The following is a 21581-nucleotide window of genomic DNA, read 5'->3' on the forward strand; positions in this document are numbered from 1 at the left end:
ATTAAACAAAGCATTACAGAAATATTAAAATACACAAAGGTAATGGATTAATTTGGAAGAGAAGTGAGATAAAGTTAGACATAGCCTCAGAGGATATCTCAGGTAGAGAAATCAAAGAGTGAGAAAAAAGTAAAGACACTTTAAAATAACTTTTAAAAATCACCTTGACCCTGCATGAGTCATATAAACAAGTCGCAAGCAGAATCCTTACCTCCAGGTCCTAGCACCTTCCCCCTTGTCACCCCAGGGCCTCTGGAAGTCAAATCTATACTGTCTTCCTTGCAGCTCATGGCCATCCCAGGGGAAAATAAACCACAAGTGGCAAATTCCTGACACACTCAGACTCTGGGCTGACATATCAGACGGACAGCTTGGAACATTCTCGCTTCCCCCAGCTTAAAAATGGGACAGTCTGGTCTTTGTAGTGTCATTTAGTTCAGAAGGCAATCTTACTTCCTCTCATGGGAGCACTGCCTCCTCAGCCCACATTACGTGAAACCCAGTACTGCAGAGTCTGGGGCAGTGTCTATGCATTCCTGCTATGGGGTCTCCCCAGGCCTCTGCCTGTGATAAGGACCCTCGCTTCAGGTCTCAGAAAGCCTTCCGCATCCCACCATGGACAGAGCTGGACCAGTGGTTCTCAGAGTGTGGTCCTTGGACCATCGGCAGCAGCGTCACCTGGGAAATTACTAGACATGTGGCTTCTCAGGTCCTCACTCCCAGACCTGATGAATCAGAAACTCTGGGGATGGGGCCAACAACCTCTGTCTTAACAGACCCTCCAGGTGTTTCTGATGGACACTCAGATTGAGAAGTGTGGAGCCACACGTTGCCTGACACGCTGCATAGTGAGTCCCTAACTTTGGCTTTCACCAATACGTGAATATTTTAAAAGAACAAGAAAAGTGAATTGACAGTGGGTTGCCAACTTTCAGTTTTGGCAGAAATAAAGGCTATTATAAAAGAAAATCTAACGAAAAGTTAATATCACGTTCCTTTCATTTTAAAAAGGGCTCTTGATCAAACAAAAGGAAAGACTAGAAAGGCCTCATCTTGGAATAAAGGACAGTCCCTTGTACTAAATTAAATTAGCTGTGTGAAAAACTCACAGCAGTGTCTTCATTTTCCTCTGTTTGCTATTAACTGGTGAAAAAACTCACTGATGAAACCTCCCTCGTGAACTCGGAACTGTCCAGAGGCCAGCCATTTGGCATCTCTGCTCTAATGCAGTAAAATGAAAAGTGAGAGGTCAAAGCAACCACAGGCTCTCTATGAAGTCTTTCACCGCCTCCTTCTTAACCTGACCAGGAAATAGGGAAAGTGGTCTGGGCAGGAAAACAAAAAAACCACAGCTGGATTCATTCCTAACCCACATGGCCCAGAGAATCGGCTCTCCCACTCACTGGGTGTGTTATTTATCTCCATAGTTATAGAGATCTAATCCACTCCTCAACCCACAGATAGGCACTAGATTGGTGTGGATTGTAGCTTTAAATGCAGCACTCTCATTCTCGCTGGTTGTGCTGCTTAGGAAGTCAGTAGCCCTGCCCCTAGAGAAGGTCAAGGCGTGGACAGCACCTGAGCCTTGAGTAGGGATGGTCTCTGGGCTAGAAACCTGAGGGCTGATGCCAGGGAGAGCCAGCTTGCCAGCGTGATTGCAGAAGAGCCAGGACAGAGCTGCAGATTTCCAAACAGTTTTTGGTCGTGGCCACAGAGTGAGGCTGCTTCTGGGAAAGGGTTGCATCAGTCCCTCTGACAGTGGCTGTGAAACTCATCCACTCCTTTCCTCTGCAGCCTTTGAAGTCTAGTAATTCAGAGTTCCAGAAGAGCTGCTCCGTAAACAGTTTGTCCATTACGAGGCAAACCAAGAATGAGTACCTGTGCAGGTGTGTGCATATGAGAAGATGTGGTGTGTGTATGTGTGTGTGTGTGTATGTGTTGAGGAGATTATATCTGTATGCACATGTGTGCCAGGGAGGGGGTATATTTCATGTAATGAAGTCAAATGAAACTATTATGTGCCTGAGATGAGAAGGTCCCAGCCTAGGAAACTAAAGTTTGCTGCTTCAGCCCTGCCATCTGGTTTGCATTTAATTACAGTTTGCATCCTGCCTGGAGCAAAATAGTCCATCCTCTTGAAGCCCTTAGTCAGAAACCTCATTCCACTAGAAAAATGAGACATTTCTTTAATTCATTTCAAGTACCCTTGCTCTTGCCGTGTAAAATTGCCCTCTCTTGCGACCAAGGGGAAAATTGTCTTCCACCCCTTGAGTTAATCAGTGTTGAATACTGAGATGTTGGTGAATCAAATAGCATAATTGAATCCTCTTAATCCAGAGAGTGCAAGTGGAGATTGAGGGCCTCTCCTTAGATGTCTTCATGTCTAAAGGTTTAGCAAATCTCTCTTCTCGTATTCCTTTTGTTAGGCAGGAAACATGGTCCTTGAAAATCCACATCTCCTAACCTCCCTTCGCCCCACATTCCTCCCACCAGGTTTAGAGACTCTTCATCACCCCCACTAAACACCAGACTCCTCTGCTTTCCAGCAGTGCCTGGGCCCCTCAGAGACTCCCCTTGAAAGAATCTAGGCCAGCGGCTCTTCACTCCCACATCAAAGGGTTTTGCTTCCTCACACAAGGCCATTAGGTCTATTACAGCAGAGGAGAGGAACAATGACCACAGCAAAGCAAAGTGGGCCGTTTGGGTCACTGAAGTGTGGGGAATAATTCAGGCCCCTCAGTCTACAGAGAGAAATAAGTTTGACTATTGGTAATGAGAATAATAGCAAATAACAGCTTTTGAGTGTTTACTCGACACCACGCACTGTGCTAAGAGCTCTACGTTACATAATAAGTTATCCTCCCCCCAACCTGAAGAGGCAGGTATCATTGGAAAATTAGGATTAGGAAAATGAGGTACAGAAAAGTTAAGTAACCTGTTGAAGGTCACATGTCCAATAAATAATAGAGCAAAGATCTGAATGCAGCCATCCAACTCCATGGCCTAGATTTTTACCCACTTCTCCAGACCACCTAGATTCAAAGCCAGCAATGATCTTGGCTCCAGCACTGAGTTACTTCTCAGAACAACCCTATGAGATGGATGATGTTATAGTTCTACATTGTAGACAAGGAAGCTTATGCTCCAAGAACTTAAGCCCAAAGTGGTATAGCCAGTAGGTGCATCTAGAATTCAAATCCAGGCTCTGTGATTCTAAAGGCACAGCCCTTCCAACCACTTCAGGCTTCCAAGTTAGAGTCCAGATTCTTTACTAAACTGTACTGGGATCAGCCTGCCCCTCCTCTGTATTTCTGCCCATAGGAGCTTCCACGATGGAGCTGTGTAGACAGCAAGTGCTCATGGCTTACTGGTTACTTCCTGGGGTGATTTCTGCCTCCACTTGGCTCCCAGGGGTGAAAGCTAGAACAATTTTTATCATGGTGGCCACATTTACTTTTTCAAAGGCATTTTTAAAAAAATCACAATTAAAGTTCCTTCCCCAGAGAATAGCAATCAAAGAGTTTCCTGAACATATCTGAAGTGATAACCACTTCCTGGGCTGTGTTCAGCATGATTTGGGGGGGCTGATATCTTCCAAACATAGGGAAAAATCATGGCCTAGCAAGGGACCATCGAACAGAAGAAAGAGCAGCAGTCCCAGCTCTGTCCCTCACTAGCTGTGTGACGTTGTATGATTTATTTCTTCTCTTTAGTCCTCAGTCTTCCCATCTATAAAATGGGAGTGTTGAATTAGCTTGTCTCAATCCAGCTCAAACTGAAAAAAGCATTGAAAGAAATGAGGCCAGGCCACACAAGGAGTTAGAGTGGGCGTTCGGGAACCAGTGGTGACCCTCCTGGTTCTCATATCTCTGAACCCCACTTAGTTATGTTGCTCCTACAAAAAAGGGCCTGTTAGAAACACCGGCCCTGCTTTGAAGGAATCGGGGGCCCTCTGTTGCCTCTTAAGAGTGTAGATTCAAAGGATATGAGTCTGATTCTGCTCATGGGTTTAGAGAGGACAGCATTTTAGCCCTTCTGATGCCTAATCTTCCAGTGCATCTAGAGACAAACTATGTAAAGAGCAACCTTTAAAAGCCATGCGGTATTTTTAGAATTTTGTGTTTTCCTTTTAGCCATAATCCTGTGAGTAATATAGCAGCTCGTCTCCTTGACAGGGGACAATGCATATAAAATACATAAAATATGTAATGCCACAAGCACGGTTGGAAGAGTGCTTTTTATCTGCTGATTCCTTCTCATTAGAGATTCTAAAGAGTGCTCCCACGACAGACTTTAGTGTTACTCTTGTCCTGTTCCAAGTTAATCTTGTCCAGTTTTCAAAGCCAAGGGGTAACTTCCTATTTATGGATCTTCGTTGACCGTGTTACATATTATACCACAGAAGAGTGCCCTGTGACTCAAACTCCATCTGAAGCTTGAGGAGGTTTCTGGAGTTGGTATGTTAATTATATCACAAATTCACTTCAGTGGTGGATTTTCATTGAAAAGTAAATCTTAAGTAAACGCAGCTTTTTCCAAATCTCTCCTCCCCGGGTAGTGATTAGGTAGCCAGGTCAGCCACTGAGAACAGGGCTGATTGTTGGTTCTGAAAATGGTTTTGAGGAGAACTGAAGTCAGAGGCTGTGGTCAAAGGTAGGTTCAGGAATCACAAGGACCGTCTAAAAGAAGATGCCAATCTCGAGCAGCCAGGCAGAGAAGGAAAGCTGTCCAAGGTCAAAGGTCATGCTATTCAAGAGAGGCTGCATTGCTACATTTTGCTGCAACAATAAATAACCTCCAAAATCTCAGTGGCTCAGGACAACAAGAGTTTATTTCTCACTCCTCACATTACATAACTGACATGGGCTTTCAAAGGACTGCTCCACACAATCACAGGGACTCAGGCCAATGGCTGCTTTGCCATCCCAGAGCTGTGCCATCTGGATGGACCGTGTGACCTCATCAGTCCCTGTGGCTGGAGAAGAGAGGCTGGTCGGCATGGATTTTCCACTGCCTCAGCTAAGAAAGAGACAGGCCATTTCCTCTCACATTTCATTGACCAGAGCTAATCGTATGGCTCCACCTAACTGCAGAAGTTGCTGGGAAGAGTAGTCTTCCATATGCCCGGAAGGAGAGGAGAGGCAGTTATGAGTGAGTACAAGTCAGGTCTACCAAAGAGATCTAGAATCAGGACTGCAAGCTGAAGGGGCAGACGTGGTGGGAGAGATAGCAGGGGGTGCCTGCAGAGAATCCTGGAAGAGTTGCTCACAGCCTCACTCTTCTCTAGGGTTTGAGAGAGCTCTAGAGGTGTCACAGATTTCTACAAAGTTCTTAGCAACTTTAGGGTACCTGGACAACGTTAGCTTTTAAAGAGCCTTCCTGTTATGTCATTTTGACATTCTATATATTTTATAATTTTCTCTTCACCTAAATGTCACCCCCAAGCCCAATGCCCCAATAAAAATAGGTGACCTTTAATCATGAAATCTCTCATTATCTTCATCATTAGAGGAGTCTAAGGAATTGATGACTCAAAGCTTCTGCAGATCCTAAGTGAGCTCCTAAATTCACAGTCCCTTACAGGAGTGAAAGATTAGGAATTGGAAAGGGACAGATGACTTTGCAGTTTTTTAAATTAAGCTTCCAAACCATCCTCCTGCCTTCTCTCCATCAGATGATCTTAACAAAAGCTTTAAATGCCCAAACCTTTCCACATCTTTTATCTTCCCCCAAGTTCTGAGTAAGATGAGAGATAACATCATTTTATCAAACTGCATTATGCTCAGGATTTCCAAGATAAAGACCAGCTACCACTTCCCTATCAGAAAGGAATGTTCTCTTTATTTAACTGAGTTTAATGTCATCGTCCGTAAAATAGGAATAATAAAACCTGCCTCACAGAATGGTTGTGAGAAGTAATGAGATGATAAGAGGGAGAATTTGAAGAATGAGAGTTCAGGATGGTTTCGATTCAGATAAATTTTTTTGTGATAAGGTTACTTCCCCTCATTATCCAAAACTCAGAAACTAAAGAGATGTAGCAACTGTAGCAGGAGATATCCATCTGTAGGAAGCATTTGGCATTGCTCCTGGCACATAGATGTCTTCCATAAAATCAGTATCAGTAGCACTGTTAGTATTGTTATGGCTGCTTCTAATACCATCACATTTAATGCAACTATGATGGGTCTGTTGTTGTTTCTGGTCTTTTTTTTTAGGTATTTGCTTTATTGAACCAAATTCTACTATGAACATAGATTTTTCTCCCCAGGGATGCTTTTTACCAGGATATAAGGATATATTTTAGTTCCTAGCCCTGGACACCGCTTGACTTCTCTTTTCTTTTCACCTCTCTTTTCTCTTCTAGCGGTAGTGTCTGGGAATAGCAGCCATAGCAGCAGACTCGATGCTTAGTCTTGCTACTTTATGGACACTTAAGCTGTCACATGATGTAGTTACTTTGATTTTCTCTTATGAATTGCAGTGCCGGTGGCAGATATCAAAGCTGTGGTGACGGGAAAGGACTGCCCTCATATGAAAGAGAAAGGTGCCCTTAAACAAAACAAGGTATGATTTCCAAGTTATTGCAAATAGTTCTATCTGCTCAATACAGTTATTGACTGCAGTGGGCCAAGCCCTTCTTTGGTAGCTATGCTTGTGTGGTTGGTGTGTGTTTGTGAGTTTGTGTGTGTGTGTGCATGCACACACGCACACACAGTTACACAGCTCTTAAACTCAGCTCCTTTTCCTGTCCTCATTCCTTTTACATCTCTTACCTAGTCTTATTCTTTCTCTCACTGATCACTTGTCGAATCTCCACCATGTCTTGCATTCTCTCACTTCCTTTCTACGTACAGCCCTAGGAATTGCCCTCTCTGTTGTCACCAGTCTTCTCTCAAGCCTTTTCCGCTCATCTCCGTCCATCCTCTGGGCCTCTCCTAACCTTCTGTTTATGTTCATATTCTCCCTTCTGCACTTCACTCCAATCCCTTTCATTTCCTCCTTCTTAGTTACCCGCCTGGTGTCTCAGTGAAGTCTGGGAAAGGGAGGAGAGACTAGATGGCTCAAAAAAAATCTTAGAAAACTTTTAAAAGCCTGATGTTCTTCAGCGTCATGGGAAATACTGTGAAACAGTTCAAACCCAACTTAAGGGAGAAAATTTTCCCAAAGGTGAATATTGCTTAAATACTCTTCACATTGCAATATTCTTCACCCTCCCCATCATGTTGTTCCCCATGACAGCCTACATTCCATAACAGAGGGTATGGGAGGTGGCGTTTTCTGAAAAGATGGAGGAATTTCCCTTGCCCCCAGTTTGGAGGTATTTGCCCTTGGAGGGGCCATCAGTGAGCCAATTTTTTACTTCTTGGCATCTGGTGATACATAGTATCTGTCCATGAACAAAATTAATCAGAGTCATCTGGATGCTTCAGACACCTTGGTGCCAAAAATGTCACATAGATCAATAGGTTGCTTCTTTATTGTCCCGTGTCATTATCTAAGAGGAATGTAAACATTATACACATCCTATTTATCAATCAGTGTTGAAGTGAATAATGCCTGCCCTTTAATTTCAGTCATTATAAGGTGAAGGTGAATCCAGGTCTGCATAAGATGACCCTATCTATGGTTAAGGAAAATCAAAAGCACTACAAAAGTACTGTTTAGGGGGCTTCCCTGGTGGCACAGTGGTTGAGAGTCTGCCTGCCGATGCAGGGGACACGGGTTCGTGCCCCAGTCCGGGAGGATCTCGCATGCCGCGGAGCGGCTGGGCCCGTGAGCCATGGCCGCTGAGCCTGCGCGTCCGGAGCCTGTGCTCTGCAAGCCACAGCAGTGAGAGGCCTGCGTACCACAAAAAAAAAAAAAAAAAAAAAAAAAAGTTTGAAAAAAAAAAAAGTACTGTTTAGGAAGAAAACAGGTAGAGGATACAGCCAAGGAGACAGATAACAAGATTTTTGCTTCTTAAGTTACATAAGTATAACTCACCTCAAGTCCATATGAATCCTTCTGTGTCAAGCCTGTCACAGTGCTATCATATAAAACACTGAGTGACATAAGGGCATGCCTTAGAGTCTGTAGGTCATCTGTTACACAGCATTTCTTTCTTCTCCAAGATATGGGGAAGTAGGGATTCAACAGCTCACCATATTCCAGAAGAGCATCCTTAACTAAAGCAGCAAGTTCCCAGCCTTCACGGTTTGCCTCCTGTGGGGCTGCCTTCCTTCAAGACCACCTGATAACAGAGGGAGCACCGGCTCTGCTCAGCTCCAGCTGAGGTCCCCATGGTTATATAACGCTTGGAGCTGAGCAGGACAAGGTGTGAGGAAATTGGCAGCAACAAGAGTCTGTAACCTAAAGAAGGCTAGAAGGGGTGTAGTTGGCAGCCAAGCAACTTGCAGGGCTCAAGCACTCTGATTGGGACAACAAATTATGTAAAACAGGTGTGAAGGAACTTCTGGTTTCACCCCAACCTGTAAAGAGCCTCGGAGTTGTCACTCCTATCCTTACAGTAAGAAGAAACTGAATAAAGTGAAAATCAACAATTTTCTTGGAACTACCAAGAGAACTGATGTTGCAGGGGAGACCACAGCCATGGAATCTGGAGAGTCAGGTACATCCAGAGAGTCACAGCCAGATCTGCTCACCTGAAGCAGAATCTACTGGAACCGTAAGCTGTAAGATCATTTAGCTGGCAATTCTGATGACTGCTAGTATGAGAGTGAGAAACTCTTGGGGGTTGCAGTCTTGTGGGGGCATACTTTCATGGGCTTTACTTCCAATAAGCCTAGCAGATTCTCTCAGTGAAGATCTTATAGAGAGTCCCCCACCCCCACTGCTCACCTCCATCATGGCTCTGGGAGGGGAAAGAGGTGAGTAATCATGGAATATGACAGAGCCTTCTCCATAACGAAGCCCTGTTCTCCAAACCTTTATCCCAGCTAGGGGAAAGGAATTTCTCCCATTGCATTCCTTTTTAGACTTCTTATCTCAGCCACAGGGTCGGGGTTGGGAGAGACATAATCAACAGCAGTCAGAGCCTCAAGGAAATCAGTAGGAAACTCTGTAGCTATGCTACTGGGAAAGCTATACTACTGGAGATACACTTGAGAAGGTGACAGTCACAAGACATAGGACCCCCAAAAGATGGAGATTTAATTGGAAAGTTATGGAGTGCTATCCCTCACCCATATCCTAACACTATACCACTAGATTCCAAAATAATAACACTGGATTATACCTGAAAGTTCTGCAAGATACAACCTCTCTCTGAGGAGGAGTATTTAGGGAAGCTCAAAGTCAGTAGAGTAGACAAAAACAGGGACACTAGAGGAATTTGAAGCCTCTGGCACTTACAGGTATAGCAAACATTTAACATATCCCAATTCCTTGCTAGATTAACATAAATCATCACTCTAAAGGTCTGTGTATCTCCCTTCCTATTACCTGATACAGCATGTCTGGATTTCAGCAAAAAGTTACAAGCATGCCAAAAAGCAATTAAAAAACAGCCTCATAAAACAAAGCAATCATCAGAACCAGACTGCAATATGACACAAATGCTGGAATTATCAGACAGAGAATTTAAAATAACTGTGATTAAAAGGATTAGAGGCTCTAATGGAAAAAGTAAACAACATGAAAGAATACATGGGTATTATAAGCAGAGATGTGGAAACTCTAGAAATGAATCAGAAGGAAAGGGTATAAATAAAAAGTACTGTAACTTGACATGGCTGAGGAAAAGATTAATGAGCTTGAAAATGAGTCAGTAGAAACTTCCTAAACTGAAATGCCAAAAGTAAAAAAAGGAAAAAAATTAGAACATCAAAGAACTGAAGGACAATGGCAAAAAGTATAATATATGTATAATTAAAATACCAAAAGAAAGAGAATAGAACTGAAGAAATATTGAATCAATAATGGCCAAGAACTTTCCAAAATTAAAGATAGATATCCAACCACAGATCCAGGAAGCTTATAAGATACCAAGCAGGATAAATACCAAAACACACACACACACACACACACACACACACACACATACCCCTAGGCATATCATATTCCAACTGAAGAAAACCAAAGACAAAGAGAAAATCTTAAACCAGAGAAGGAAAAACATCTTACTGGTAGAAGAACAAATATTAAAACTTAAGTAGATTTCTCATCAGAAACCATGCAAGCAAGAAGAAAGTTGAGTGAAATATTTAGTGTTTTAAAAAAAACCAACCTAAAATTCCATATCCAGTGAAAGTATCTTTCCAAAGTGAAGGAGAAACACTTTCTAAGATAACCAAAACCAAGGAAATTCATTGCCAGCAGACCTACTCTGCAAGAAATTCTTCACCCAGAAGGAAAATTATATAGGTTAGAAATTTGAATCTACATAAAGAATGGAAGAATGTCAGAGAAGGAATAAGTGAAGGTAAAATAAAAACATTTTTTTTCTTATTAATTCATCAAAAAGATAACTCTTTGCTTAAAATAATAATAGTAAACTATGTTAGATGATTATAGCATATGGATCAGTGAAGTGAATGACAGCAAAGTCATAAGGGATAGGAGGGAAGAATTGGGATACTCAAAACAGAAGACAAAAAAAAAGGGAGAAAATTAAAAATAAAGAACAAATACAACACATGAAAAGAGTTGCAAACATGGCAGATGTAATCTAACTATATCAATTGTCATTTTAAATGTCGATGATATAAATATACCAATTAAAAGACAGACATTGTCCTAGTGGATAAAAAGCAAGACCAACTATATGGTTTTCTACAAGAAACCCCTTAAATATAAAGACTAAGATAGGTGAAAGTAAGGGGATGGACAAAGATATCAAAATACATGAGACAAACTGAGAGAACTGAAAGGAGACATTCACAAATCCATTATTATCCTGGAGATTTTGTTACTCTTCTGTCAGTAATTGATACATCAAGTGGAAAGAAAATCAATAAGGATATTGATGACTTGAACAGCACCATCAGTCAATTACATCCAATTAACATTAATAGAAAATCCACCCAACAACAGAATACACATTTTTCTCAACCTCACAAGAAACATTCACCAAGATAGACCACATTCTGGGCCATAAAATGCATCTTAACAAATTTAAAAGAGCAATCATACAAAGTATGTTCTACTTCACAATGGAATTAGACTAGTAATAAATAACAGAAAGATAGATGGAAAATCCCCCAAATGTTTGGAAATTGAAAACACACTATCAAATAACCCATAGTTTAAAGAATTCTAAAGAGAAATTACAAAATGTTTTTAACTAAATAGAATGAAAATATAACATCAAAATGTGTGGGTTTTAGTGAAAGCCGTGCATAGTGGGAAATTTGTACCATTAAATACATATATTAGAAAAGAGGAAGGATCTAAATTCAATAAAGTTTCCACCTTAGGAAACTAGAGAAAAAGAGCAATTTAAGCCTAAAGCAAGCAGAAGAAAAGAAATAGTAAATATTAGAGATGAATGAAATTGAAAGTAAGAAAACAGAGAAAATCAACAAAATCAAAACTTGGTCCTTGGAAAAGATAAATAAAATCGATAAATTTCTAGCCTGACTAACCGAGAGAAAATGAAAGAAGATACAAGTTAACAATATCAAAACAGGTGTAGAGATGATATTCTCATTTGAGCCTAGGATATGTGTGGGTAGTTTTGGCCTTCTTGTAGGAGATTCCTCTCCCCTTAGAGGAGATCAACAAAACAAACTGAGTAAATGACATTTCCAAACTTTTACAAAAAAATTGTAAATGACACATAGAAAATTGGACGGGTGGGGGGACAGATGGATGGATGGATGGATGGATAATGGAGCACACTGCTATAAACACATAAATAAGACTAAGACTTCAAATAGAGGCTACTTCCTGGGATTCACTGGCAGAGATATTCCAGCCCCTCCCAGCTCTTCTAGGCTGCCTTGAGGGCTGAAAGAAGCAGTGGTATCTCTACCAGCCTGGCTCTTTCATTTGTATGCATATGAAAATTGTTTGTCTTGTAACGGTAATAGCGTTCATACATCTGGTTCATCAGGTAAAACGTCAAAAGGCAGAAAGGAAACCCACAGTTCTAATAATTTATTTCCTCAATCCACCCACACCCACACCCCTTCCCCAGTGCTCCAGAGGCCTGCTCCTCCCTACATCTGGGACTTCTGGATAGGAGAGGGGAGACCTGCAGCTTAAAAGGAGAGTTGGCCAAAATCTGTCCACAGGAGGTCTGTCAGTGCATGGCAGTGGACAGACAGCACACAAGGCGTGTTGCTGGCTCTTCAGCTTTTCCAGCTAGAGAGTAGGTTCTGAACAGGGCAAACTGGGACATTAGCATCTGTAAGGCAGACACTTGTTAATAGCAAGATGTTGGTAACTGATAGTACTTCTCACTCATTCAACATCTGGCATGCCAGTCATGGTCTAAGGCTTGCTCATAGAGTCATTCACTCAGTGAGCATTAGAGCACCTGAGATAGGATAGACTCTGGGCGCAGAGTGATGAACAGGCAGACATGGCCCTGTCCTCCTGGAGCTTAGAGTCCAACGTGTTTCAAAGAGGTTGGTGCAACAGACAAATTTCTGTGGACACAAGAAGTGTTGGCTTCTTCACAGAGAGATTAGGAAATGTCTAACACTTAGGAAGTGTCTAACACTTGAAAAGAATTATCATGGGTGAATGCAAATTCAATTGGAAGAATTTGACTTTCGAGGATTAAGGATTCTAAATTTAAACTCTGTGGTTCATAAAATAAAGTTGATTTGTCACCGTATCTTTGAAAGTGGGCATTCCTGGTACTTATCCCACTGATTTGGGCCTTAAGAATTAAAACAGTTAACATGTAATCACCAGAGGGAAGATATGACCAGATCTCAGTGAAAGGGATAGGAATATATTTGACATGAAAGAAGCTTGAATCTCACCATGTCCAGAGCCCAGCTTTTATTTTTCCAGTATGATTCATGTACCTGAAATAAGAAGCAGATTATACTAGAAGCTGATGTTCTAGCCTCAGCTTGAAAAGCCTGGTCTTAACCAAAAAGCCTTTTATTCAGATTTACTTCGTTCACCATTCATACTCATAATGTATTGAGTATCTTCTTTATACCAGGCCTGTGCCGGGTGCTGGGAATCCAAAGATAAATACGACCTGGCGCCTGTCCTTGGGTGTCTAACAGATATAAGACTTAAGTATCAACATGAAATTACAATCCAATGTTGCCTATGCCCCAGTAAATTTAAATACCAGGAGAGCCTGGGAGACTTGAGAAAGCTTGTGGAGGAAATGATGTCTGAGCTGGCTTTTGAAAAGGAGAAGTGAGGGGAAGACTTTCTAGGAGGAGGAAACAATATTTGAAAAGGCACATGGGGCCTTTTGACATGTAAAAAAGTGCATCCTCTGATTGAGAAACATTGAATTCAGAGTACAGGATTGGTGGGGACAGAGAGAAGAAAATGGGTTAGAGAACTATTGGCTGATCATGCTAAGATAGCTGGGGACCAGAACATTATAGCTGCTTATAGAAGGCAAGATCCTATCTTATTACACACTATATGAATGACTGATTTTGCCTTCTAAAATAGAAACTCAAACTCACAGATATACAGGTGAGCAACAGTGCTTCATAGCTATGAAATCTAGTTCTGTGGCTATATTTAGCACACACACATGCCAAGTTATATCCTACATCTTTAATCAAAATTCTTTGACCTCAAGATGACGTAGATAGATGGTGGAGAGCCAGCACAATTAAAGCGAATGCCAGGCGAGATGGCCAAATGAGGTAAGTCACCCAAAGCAACGTAAGGAATGACGGCCAATGCTATACACCAAAAATATGTTGTATAAAACTCTAATCTCGTATTCAGTCAACCCATCATCTGACCCCTGGAAGACGGCAATCCCCAAACCAAGGCACCATCATGCCCTGAATTTCTCTGAGCACCCGCTGACCCCACATGCCTTGTCTCTAGTCACAGAGCTAGAGGGTTGAATATGGGGTCAGAGACCATAGGATCAGTTCCTCCCGTATCCTCTAACCCCAGAACTCACTTATCCCAGGCCTTCCTCCACATGGTGAGGTGGGAGATGTGCATTAGTGGAACAGAGGATGGAAATAAGCTGTTCCTGGACATGATTTTCCACTGACTTAAATCCAGAGGGAATAAAAGACCTTAAGTAGTGAGTAGCAAAGCCCCAGAGCATCAGATGTCTAAGAAAGTGTTGGGGTGTGTGACAAGAAGCCCCTGAGGGGGACACTGCCCCAGATCCATGACTGCTTGCTCCACCATCTCCTGGCACCTGTCTCCCTCACAGACAGTTTGGACAGGTGGCAGCTTCTGGAGTGTTAGCCTGAGAGGCCACCGCTCCCAGCTCCTCAGTCTGCCTGCTCAAAGTACCGGAGAGCTGACCTCCACAAATACCTCAATGACAGCCGGCCAGGGATGTCAGTAAAACTCATTATAAGTGATAGCAGCCTTTAATGCAGGCATGTGGGTCAGGGAAGTAATTCCTCCAACCCCTCCCAGGCAGCTTTGGTGAAATTAAAGTGGGGAATGATATTCTCATGAATTTCCTATTTCCTCCCTGTGTTTATCAGAAATCTAGGTCATGACAGCTCCGCCCATTCACATCTTCACTGGTAAATGCCTTAGAAGGGCAAAACCCAAAGTTTGCAGGCCCCCTCCTTTTTCTTCCTGCTCCCTGCCCTGCAGAAGAGAAAGTGTCACAAAGGACAACCACACTGACACTCTGGTCTCAAGTGACTTCAGCACCTAGTCAAAAGGCCACGTCTGGGCTCTGGGGATGCTCACGCCTGCTGTCGTAAGCAAGGGGATGGATTAGCCATGTGCCTGCCCTAAGCAAAGTGGCAGTCATGGTCCAACGTCAGCCGGAAAGCCATTGTCAGTTTCACCTTTTCCTGTTGACCTCTGAAGGTCACGTGGTGCTGCTGTAATGTACTGACTGGGTGTCCAGAAGCAAAGCCTGTCCTCTCCTTTCTCTCCAGTCTCTCAAGTATGAGTCTAAGACTTTTCCTAATGAATGACACTAAGATTAATAAAGAAATCATCATTTATATCAGTGTTTCTCATCTAAGAACAATCTTTATGAATTTATGAGATGAGAGCTTAACATTTTGTTGAAAAAATGTTTTCAGTTTTTTAAAAGAAAATAATCACCTGTGATCCTAGCACCTTAACATAATTATTTTCATTTCACAGTTTGCTTCCAGTTTCCAACCACAGGAAGACATTGTTCATAATTGTGATTTGTATGTATATAGTGTTCATTTCTCTTGCTTTTTTTCAGTTAAGATCAGGTTTTCATAATTATACTGGATGCCTGGCTGCATGTATTTCTCTGGGTTGCTAATTTGTGATTTTTTTGATGGTTTACCCAAAGAAGGGAGGACATGTATTTAGTTTCTCATAGTATGTTATTACAGATAATGATATATACAGCTTTTGCTTCCTTTTGAATTTTCTTTAGGAATAACCCCAGGAGTGGGACCCCCGGTTCTTGATATGGATTGCCTTACTGACTTTTTTAAAAGGATGACACCAATTATGGTACCACTACTAGGGCCCATGACCATTTTCATTATAAACTAAAAGACCCAAAAGAGATGCCAAACTTATGGGAAAATTGTTTTTGTTTGTTTGTTTTGGCAAACTCTTTTTTAATATTATTGATCTTAACTGGGCAGGCTTGAATGGAATCCTAAGGAAGAAAAAAATGAAAAATGCAGGGACTTCCCTGGTGGTGCAGGGGTTACGAATCTACCTGCCAAAGCAGGGGACACGGGTTCAATCCCTGGTCTGGGAAGATCCCACATACCACGGAGCAACTAAGCTTGTGCGCCACACTCCTGAGCCTATGCTCTAGAGTCCACAAGCCACAACTACTGAGCCTGTGTGCCACAACTACTGAAGCCTGCGTGCCTAGAGCCTGTGCTCCGCAACAAGAGAAGCCACTGCAATGAGAAGCCACACAGTGCAATGAAGAGTAGACCCAGCTTGCCGCAACTAGTGAAAGCCCACGCACAGCAACGAAGACCCAACACAACCAAAAATAAATTTAAAAAAAAATGAAAAATGCAGGGGGGGTAGTTTTGCAGAACAGATCCCATTCTATGACTCAGCATTCTTTCCTTTACTTGTTTCTATTTCTGGTAGGGCGAGGATGCCCTAAGAGTATGAGATACTGGTAGGTCTGGGCTCAGAACAAGAGCTGCTTTCCCTTAATGATGGGACAGCTAGAGGTGAGCCAGACACAGATAAAATCCATTAGAGCCACAAATAGCCTGATGGTTGGCTGGGTCAGAAGAGGCATCCAGCTAATGCTGGGCCTTTGGAGTTCACTTGGAAGAATTCTTTCTCATCTGAAATTCTGAAATCTGAAGGCATTGATCTCATCTTTCTGCCTGCTGTCTTCTTTCTGGGGGCATTCTTGCTATAACTTACTGGCCAAAGGCAAATCCTCTGACAGATGTTGAGGTAGAGAATGATGTGGAGAGATCTGCCTCCCTAAGAAAGGACGCCTGTGGGTAGTTACTGAGAGTGCAACTCCCAGATCGTAGCACAAGAGAAAGGGGCAGTCATCAGTGGTGCCTAACAGACACAGAGAAGGAAGGTTAGCATGTGTGTTACAGTGATGCAGAGCACCTATGTGGACTCACTTGACTCTTCCCTCCAAATTAGGAGTTGTTAGGGTGTTGAGATGTGCAATGACTGTCATCTTCCATAGGTTGTATCCTGCTATCAGTCCAATAGAATAATCATAGTATCCAGTATTGCACAGTACCTACAATTTGAGAAGCATATATTAACATACATATTAGACATGAAACTGAGTGTCTCGGCCAAGGTCATTCAGCTACAATGAAATGACAGTGTCATTTAGTCCTTGGTCCTGGGGGTCTGTCTCATAGTCTGTACTATGAATGAACCCAGACATTCGAATGAACACTCACCAATGAATGAACCCAGCTATTCTGCCACTTGGGTTCATGCTCTCCTTTATACCCCACAGCCACTATAGGATGAAGCTAGGTTTTGTGTAGCCTTTGCTCTACAGTAGTTCAGACGTCAAAGGGCAGGCATGTTACCTACAGATAATGGGTTTATCCAGAAGCCTCATTACCTCCTACGTAGCTTCCATGTTTTAGCAAGTTTATACCCCTATGGACACCTGTCTGTTTGCAAATGATAGAAGATAGAGCAGCCCATAATGCTGCTGATTGGGAAAGAGTTTACTGTTTTTCATGGTCTCCCTGGGAGCGAGATGCTGAAGATAGGAGAGTAGCACAGCTTTGGGGCTATGTGACTTTGGACAACTCACTTAACCTCTCTGAGCTCCTTCACATAAAAGGGGAATGAGAACATTTGCTCCATGCGCTGTCTTGAGAATTAAATGAGGCGGTTCATGCAGACCCCCCCGAACAGAGAGAAGGAAATGTGCTGTGAGCCTTGAAACCATGCTCCTTCCTCTCCCGTCAGCCTCACGGCTGCTCCTCTTGCCTGGACACCCTGTAGGCACTACTCCATGTTCAATCTGTAGCCGTTTGTGACTACAAAACAAATGTATCAACTTTCCTCAATGTGGCGTTTTCTCTAATCTCTCTTAGGAGGTGCTTGAACTTGCTTTCTCCATCTTGTATGACTCAAACTGCCAGCTGAACTTCATAGCTCCTGACAAGCATGAGGTAAGGGTCTCAGTGGGGTTAATTTATGAGAGAATGTCCTATTTTCTCAAGAAAAACAAGCAGGTAAAAAATATTGGAAAGAAAGAAATTTTATTTTTTAAAAAAAGTCTACCTGTGGGCTTCCCTGGTGGCGCAGTGGTTGAGAGTCTGCCTGCCGGTGCAGGGGATACGGGTTCGTGCCCCGGTCCTGGAGGATCCCTCATGCCGCGGAGCGGCTGGGTCCGTGAGCCATGGTCGCTGAGCCTGCGCGTCCAGAGCCTGTGCTTCGCAACGGGAGAGGCCGCAGCAGTGAGAGGCCCGTGTACCGCCAAAAAAATAACTCTACCTGAGAAAAATCATGAGCAAAGGTACATCTTGTTGACTTGGAACAGAATGGAAACCTCTCGAAAAACTGCAAGTTGTAACAGATTCAACTTCTTCTTAGCTTGATCAAGAGTTTATGGTAAGGACTTCCCTGGCAGTCCAGTGGTTAAGACTCCGCGCTTCCAATGCAGTGGACGTGGGTTCAATCCCTGGTTGGGGAACTAAGATCCCACGTGCCACACGGAGTGGCCAAAAAATAAATAAACAAAAACATAAAAAATAAAAATAAAGAGTTTATGGTAAAGAAGAAGAATGTACAAATGCTTCATACTCAGTAAGGGCATAACTGTTAACCCAAAGGAAGTATCAGCCCTGGCATATAGCTTTGGTTTTCCTTGAATATTTAGTTTTGGGTCAGAATTTTCCCATGATAAACTTATTTCTATTCTTTAAAACATTTGATGAAGTAGGTTTTTTACCATGTTTCTTTAAGTTATTTTAAGAGGTTTAGGGCTGTCTCTGCTGTTGGAATTTTATTTTTGAGATGCTTTTATTCCTTTTGACATCTTGTTATATGTATAATTTGTTTCTCTTCTTGAAACATGCTGTCAGCTATATTTAAAATATTTAGCATAAATCCAGGAAAATGCATTTGTAAGATGAAGTAGCAGCTCTGGTTGATTTAACTTTTTCTCTTGTAAACTAGAACCCAACATCATGCTTGAAACTCTTATTTTTAGATGATACCATTCAAATTTTTGTTGTGCATGTGGTTACATAAAAAGCTTTTAGAAAGGAAGGAACATTTTAATAGAATTTGAATTTTGTTCCCCATTTCCCCTGGGAGACTTAGCTCATTTAGAAGTTATTCTGTATTTGGTTTTCACTGGTTTGAAGCTTTTGAATAAAATTGTACATCCCAAAGAGAGAAGAAAGATTATATGCAAATCCTGCATTTAGAGTGGTGCTTAAATATAATTCTGTGTTACTTGACATTTCGTTCACAGAAGGGGATGACTTTGTCTTCATATTCCTGAAAATAGACACTGTGTCCTACCATTTCTCTTTTTAAATAAAACTGTGGTTGTACACAGGCCACCGTATTCAAGATATATATGGATGTATAGGAAACTACTTAAAATGGTAGAACTGTGGATGCTATTTAAATCTATACAACGCTGTTTTTCCCAGTGTACATGAATTCCAGATAAGGATAAATGTTCTGGGACTGCCAAATTTTTATTCGTATCTGCCATTTTTTACTGATGTAGTGAGGAGAAAAATGCCATACACTTCTGTAAATTAAAAGTATTCTTCAGACCACTTCTGTACCTATTACCTCATTTTACTTGCATAATCGCTCCGTAAAATGGAAAGTTCTGTCACAGATCTCCTTGTTTATCAAAGGGAGAGAGAGAGGCCTCCCAAAATTGAATAACTCGACAATAGTACTGGTAATAGTAATTATACCCGGAATACCCAGGGACCATTCAATGCTTTATGTGTTTCACCTCTCTCAATCCTCATTCTGTAACTCTTAAGGAACAAACTAATGCTATTCCCATTTTATAGAAAAGGGAAATGAGGCACAGAGAGGTTAAGAAACTTGTCCAAGATGAAACAAGCAGTAAGTGATAGAGCTTGGATTTAAACCACAGGGGTCTTGTTCCAGAAACACTTTCTCTTTGGCCTCTGCACTGTGTAGCTTGGAAGGAAGAAAGCCGGGACCTGGACTCATGACTTCCTGCCAGTGCCCATCCCCCAGCTTCAGCAATTATCAGCTCATGGCCAATTAGGTTTCACCTATACCCTCACTCACACCCAGCTGCCACAACACCCCAGATTATTTTCGAAGCTCATCCAGATATCATGTCATTTTATTTGTAAATATTCCCATGTGCATCTAAATAATAAGGAGTCCACTTGGAAACATAACTATCATACCATGATCACACCCAATTTTATAACGTCTTAATACCACAATTTGCAGTCAGTTTTCAGTTTTCTCCAACTGTCTCATTTCTGGTTTTCTATTTTTCTTTTATACTTTGTTCAGATCAGAATCCAAATAAGATCCATACATAACAATTGGTTCACGTGTTTCTTCAGTTTCCTTGAATCTATAGGTTCCTCTCTCATTCTCTCACGAACATGTGTATGAGGTTTTTTTCCTTGCAATTTATTCATTGAAGAAACCAGCTCATCTGTTTGGTAGAAGAGCCAGTAGTCTAGATTTTGCTGATTTTAATTCTGTGTATTAGTCTCCTTGGCTGCTGTAACAAATGACCACAAATTTAGTGGCTTAAAGCAACATAAATATGTTCTCTTACAATTCTGGAGATCAGAAGTCGGATGCATGTCTTTCTGGGCTAAACTCGAGGTATCAACAGAGCTGAACTCCTTTCTGGACTAGGGGATAATCCATTTCCTCACCCCTTCCACTTGTAGAGTCACCTGCACTGCTTGGCTCATTGCTCACCTCCATCCGTCTCAGTAACGGTGGGTTGAGTCCTCACACCACATCATTCTGACCGCCTCTTCCATCCTCAAATCTCCCCCTCTCTCACTCCTGTTCTGTTTCCCTCTTCCACTTTTAAGGACCTTTGTGATTACATTGGGCCCACCTAGATAATTCCAGATAAAAATCCCTGTTTTAAGATCAGATAGTTAGCAGTCTTAATTCCCTTCACCATGTAACCTAACATACTCACGGGTTCCAGGGATTAGGACATGGTCTGATTTAAAAGGAGGGTACTATTCTGCCTACCATAACCTGCTGTATCATTTCACGTGTCTATCTGCTTCCTGTATTTCCTATTAAGTGATAGTTAGACGATTCGTCAAATTCAGGCTCTACTTTAAGCAGCAGTTGTGTTGTGGTCTTCCATGATGTCTGGTTGTCTCTCTTTTGGAAATGTTTGCAGCCATTGATGATTATCGCCTAGATCCTTGGATCTAGTAGACTTCAGAAAAGGTTGATATTCCAATTCTATTATAGTTACATAAAGAGAAACTGGCCTCATCAACTCTTTGGTTACCCTGAGGTTAAACAGCGTACATATGATAGGCAGGATAATGCTTGCTTCTCTTTACCAGTTTTCAAAATCATGAGCATCTTCAAAGGAGGCCAGTGAAGGATTTTTGGTGTTTGGGTATCATTATGAAGTTACGGATTTAACGTATTTGTATATCAATAGGTTGCAGTTATTGTCATTGTCAGTGTCCAAATTATCTTATCTAGAGAAAGAAGGAACACCTTCTGGTTAGCTTCTGAGTTCTATTGACAGATGTCTTTGGGAGCTTTCAGGCATTTTGGCATGACAAGATATTCCAGGTTCATCTTGTACATTTCCTACCTTTTCTCTGTGGAGCTTTGGCTCCTTTTGGTATTCAGCAACCAGAATCTGGACCTTAGGTGTGCCTGTCACCACTGGGTTGGTCATTATTTTCAGGTTTTTTGTAGACAGAGCTTGGAGTTATGTTTTTTTAAAGATAAAATACACTGTAAGTTCATATTGATACTTCCAACTCGGATTCAGTACTACAGAGTTCTTATTTATT

At 41.9% G+C, this 21581-nt stretch overlaps 1 protein-coding gene across 10 annotated transcripts in view; it reads left to right on the forward strand.

Moving 5' to 3' along the window:
- ELMO1 (engulfment and cell motility 1) overlaps window positions 1-21581 on the forward strand; it is an 803227-nt gene that overhangs the window by 752373 nt on the left and 29273 nt on the right. For all 10 annotated transcript variants that reach the window (XM_067042328.1, XM_067042327.1, XM_067042330.1 and 7 more), the window contains 2 exons: window positions 6485-6567; window positions 17640-17717. In XM_067042328.1, the coding sequence (XP_066898429.1) occupies window positions 6485-6567; window positions 17640-17717 (161 nt within the window). The remainder of the gene's footprint in view (window positions 1-6484; window positions 6568-17639; window positions 17718-21581) is intronic.

The sequence above is a fragment of the Kogia breviceps genome, chromosome 9 (assembly GCF_026419965.1).
Source record: "Kogia breviceps isolate mKogBre1 chromosome 9, mKogBre1 haplotype 1, whole genome shotgun sequence".
In the NCBI taxonomy this organism is placed as follows: domain Eukaryota; kingdom Metazoa; phylum Chordata; class Mammalia; order Artiodactyla; family Physeteridae; genus Kogia; species Kogia breviceps.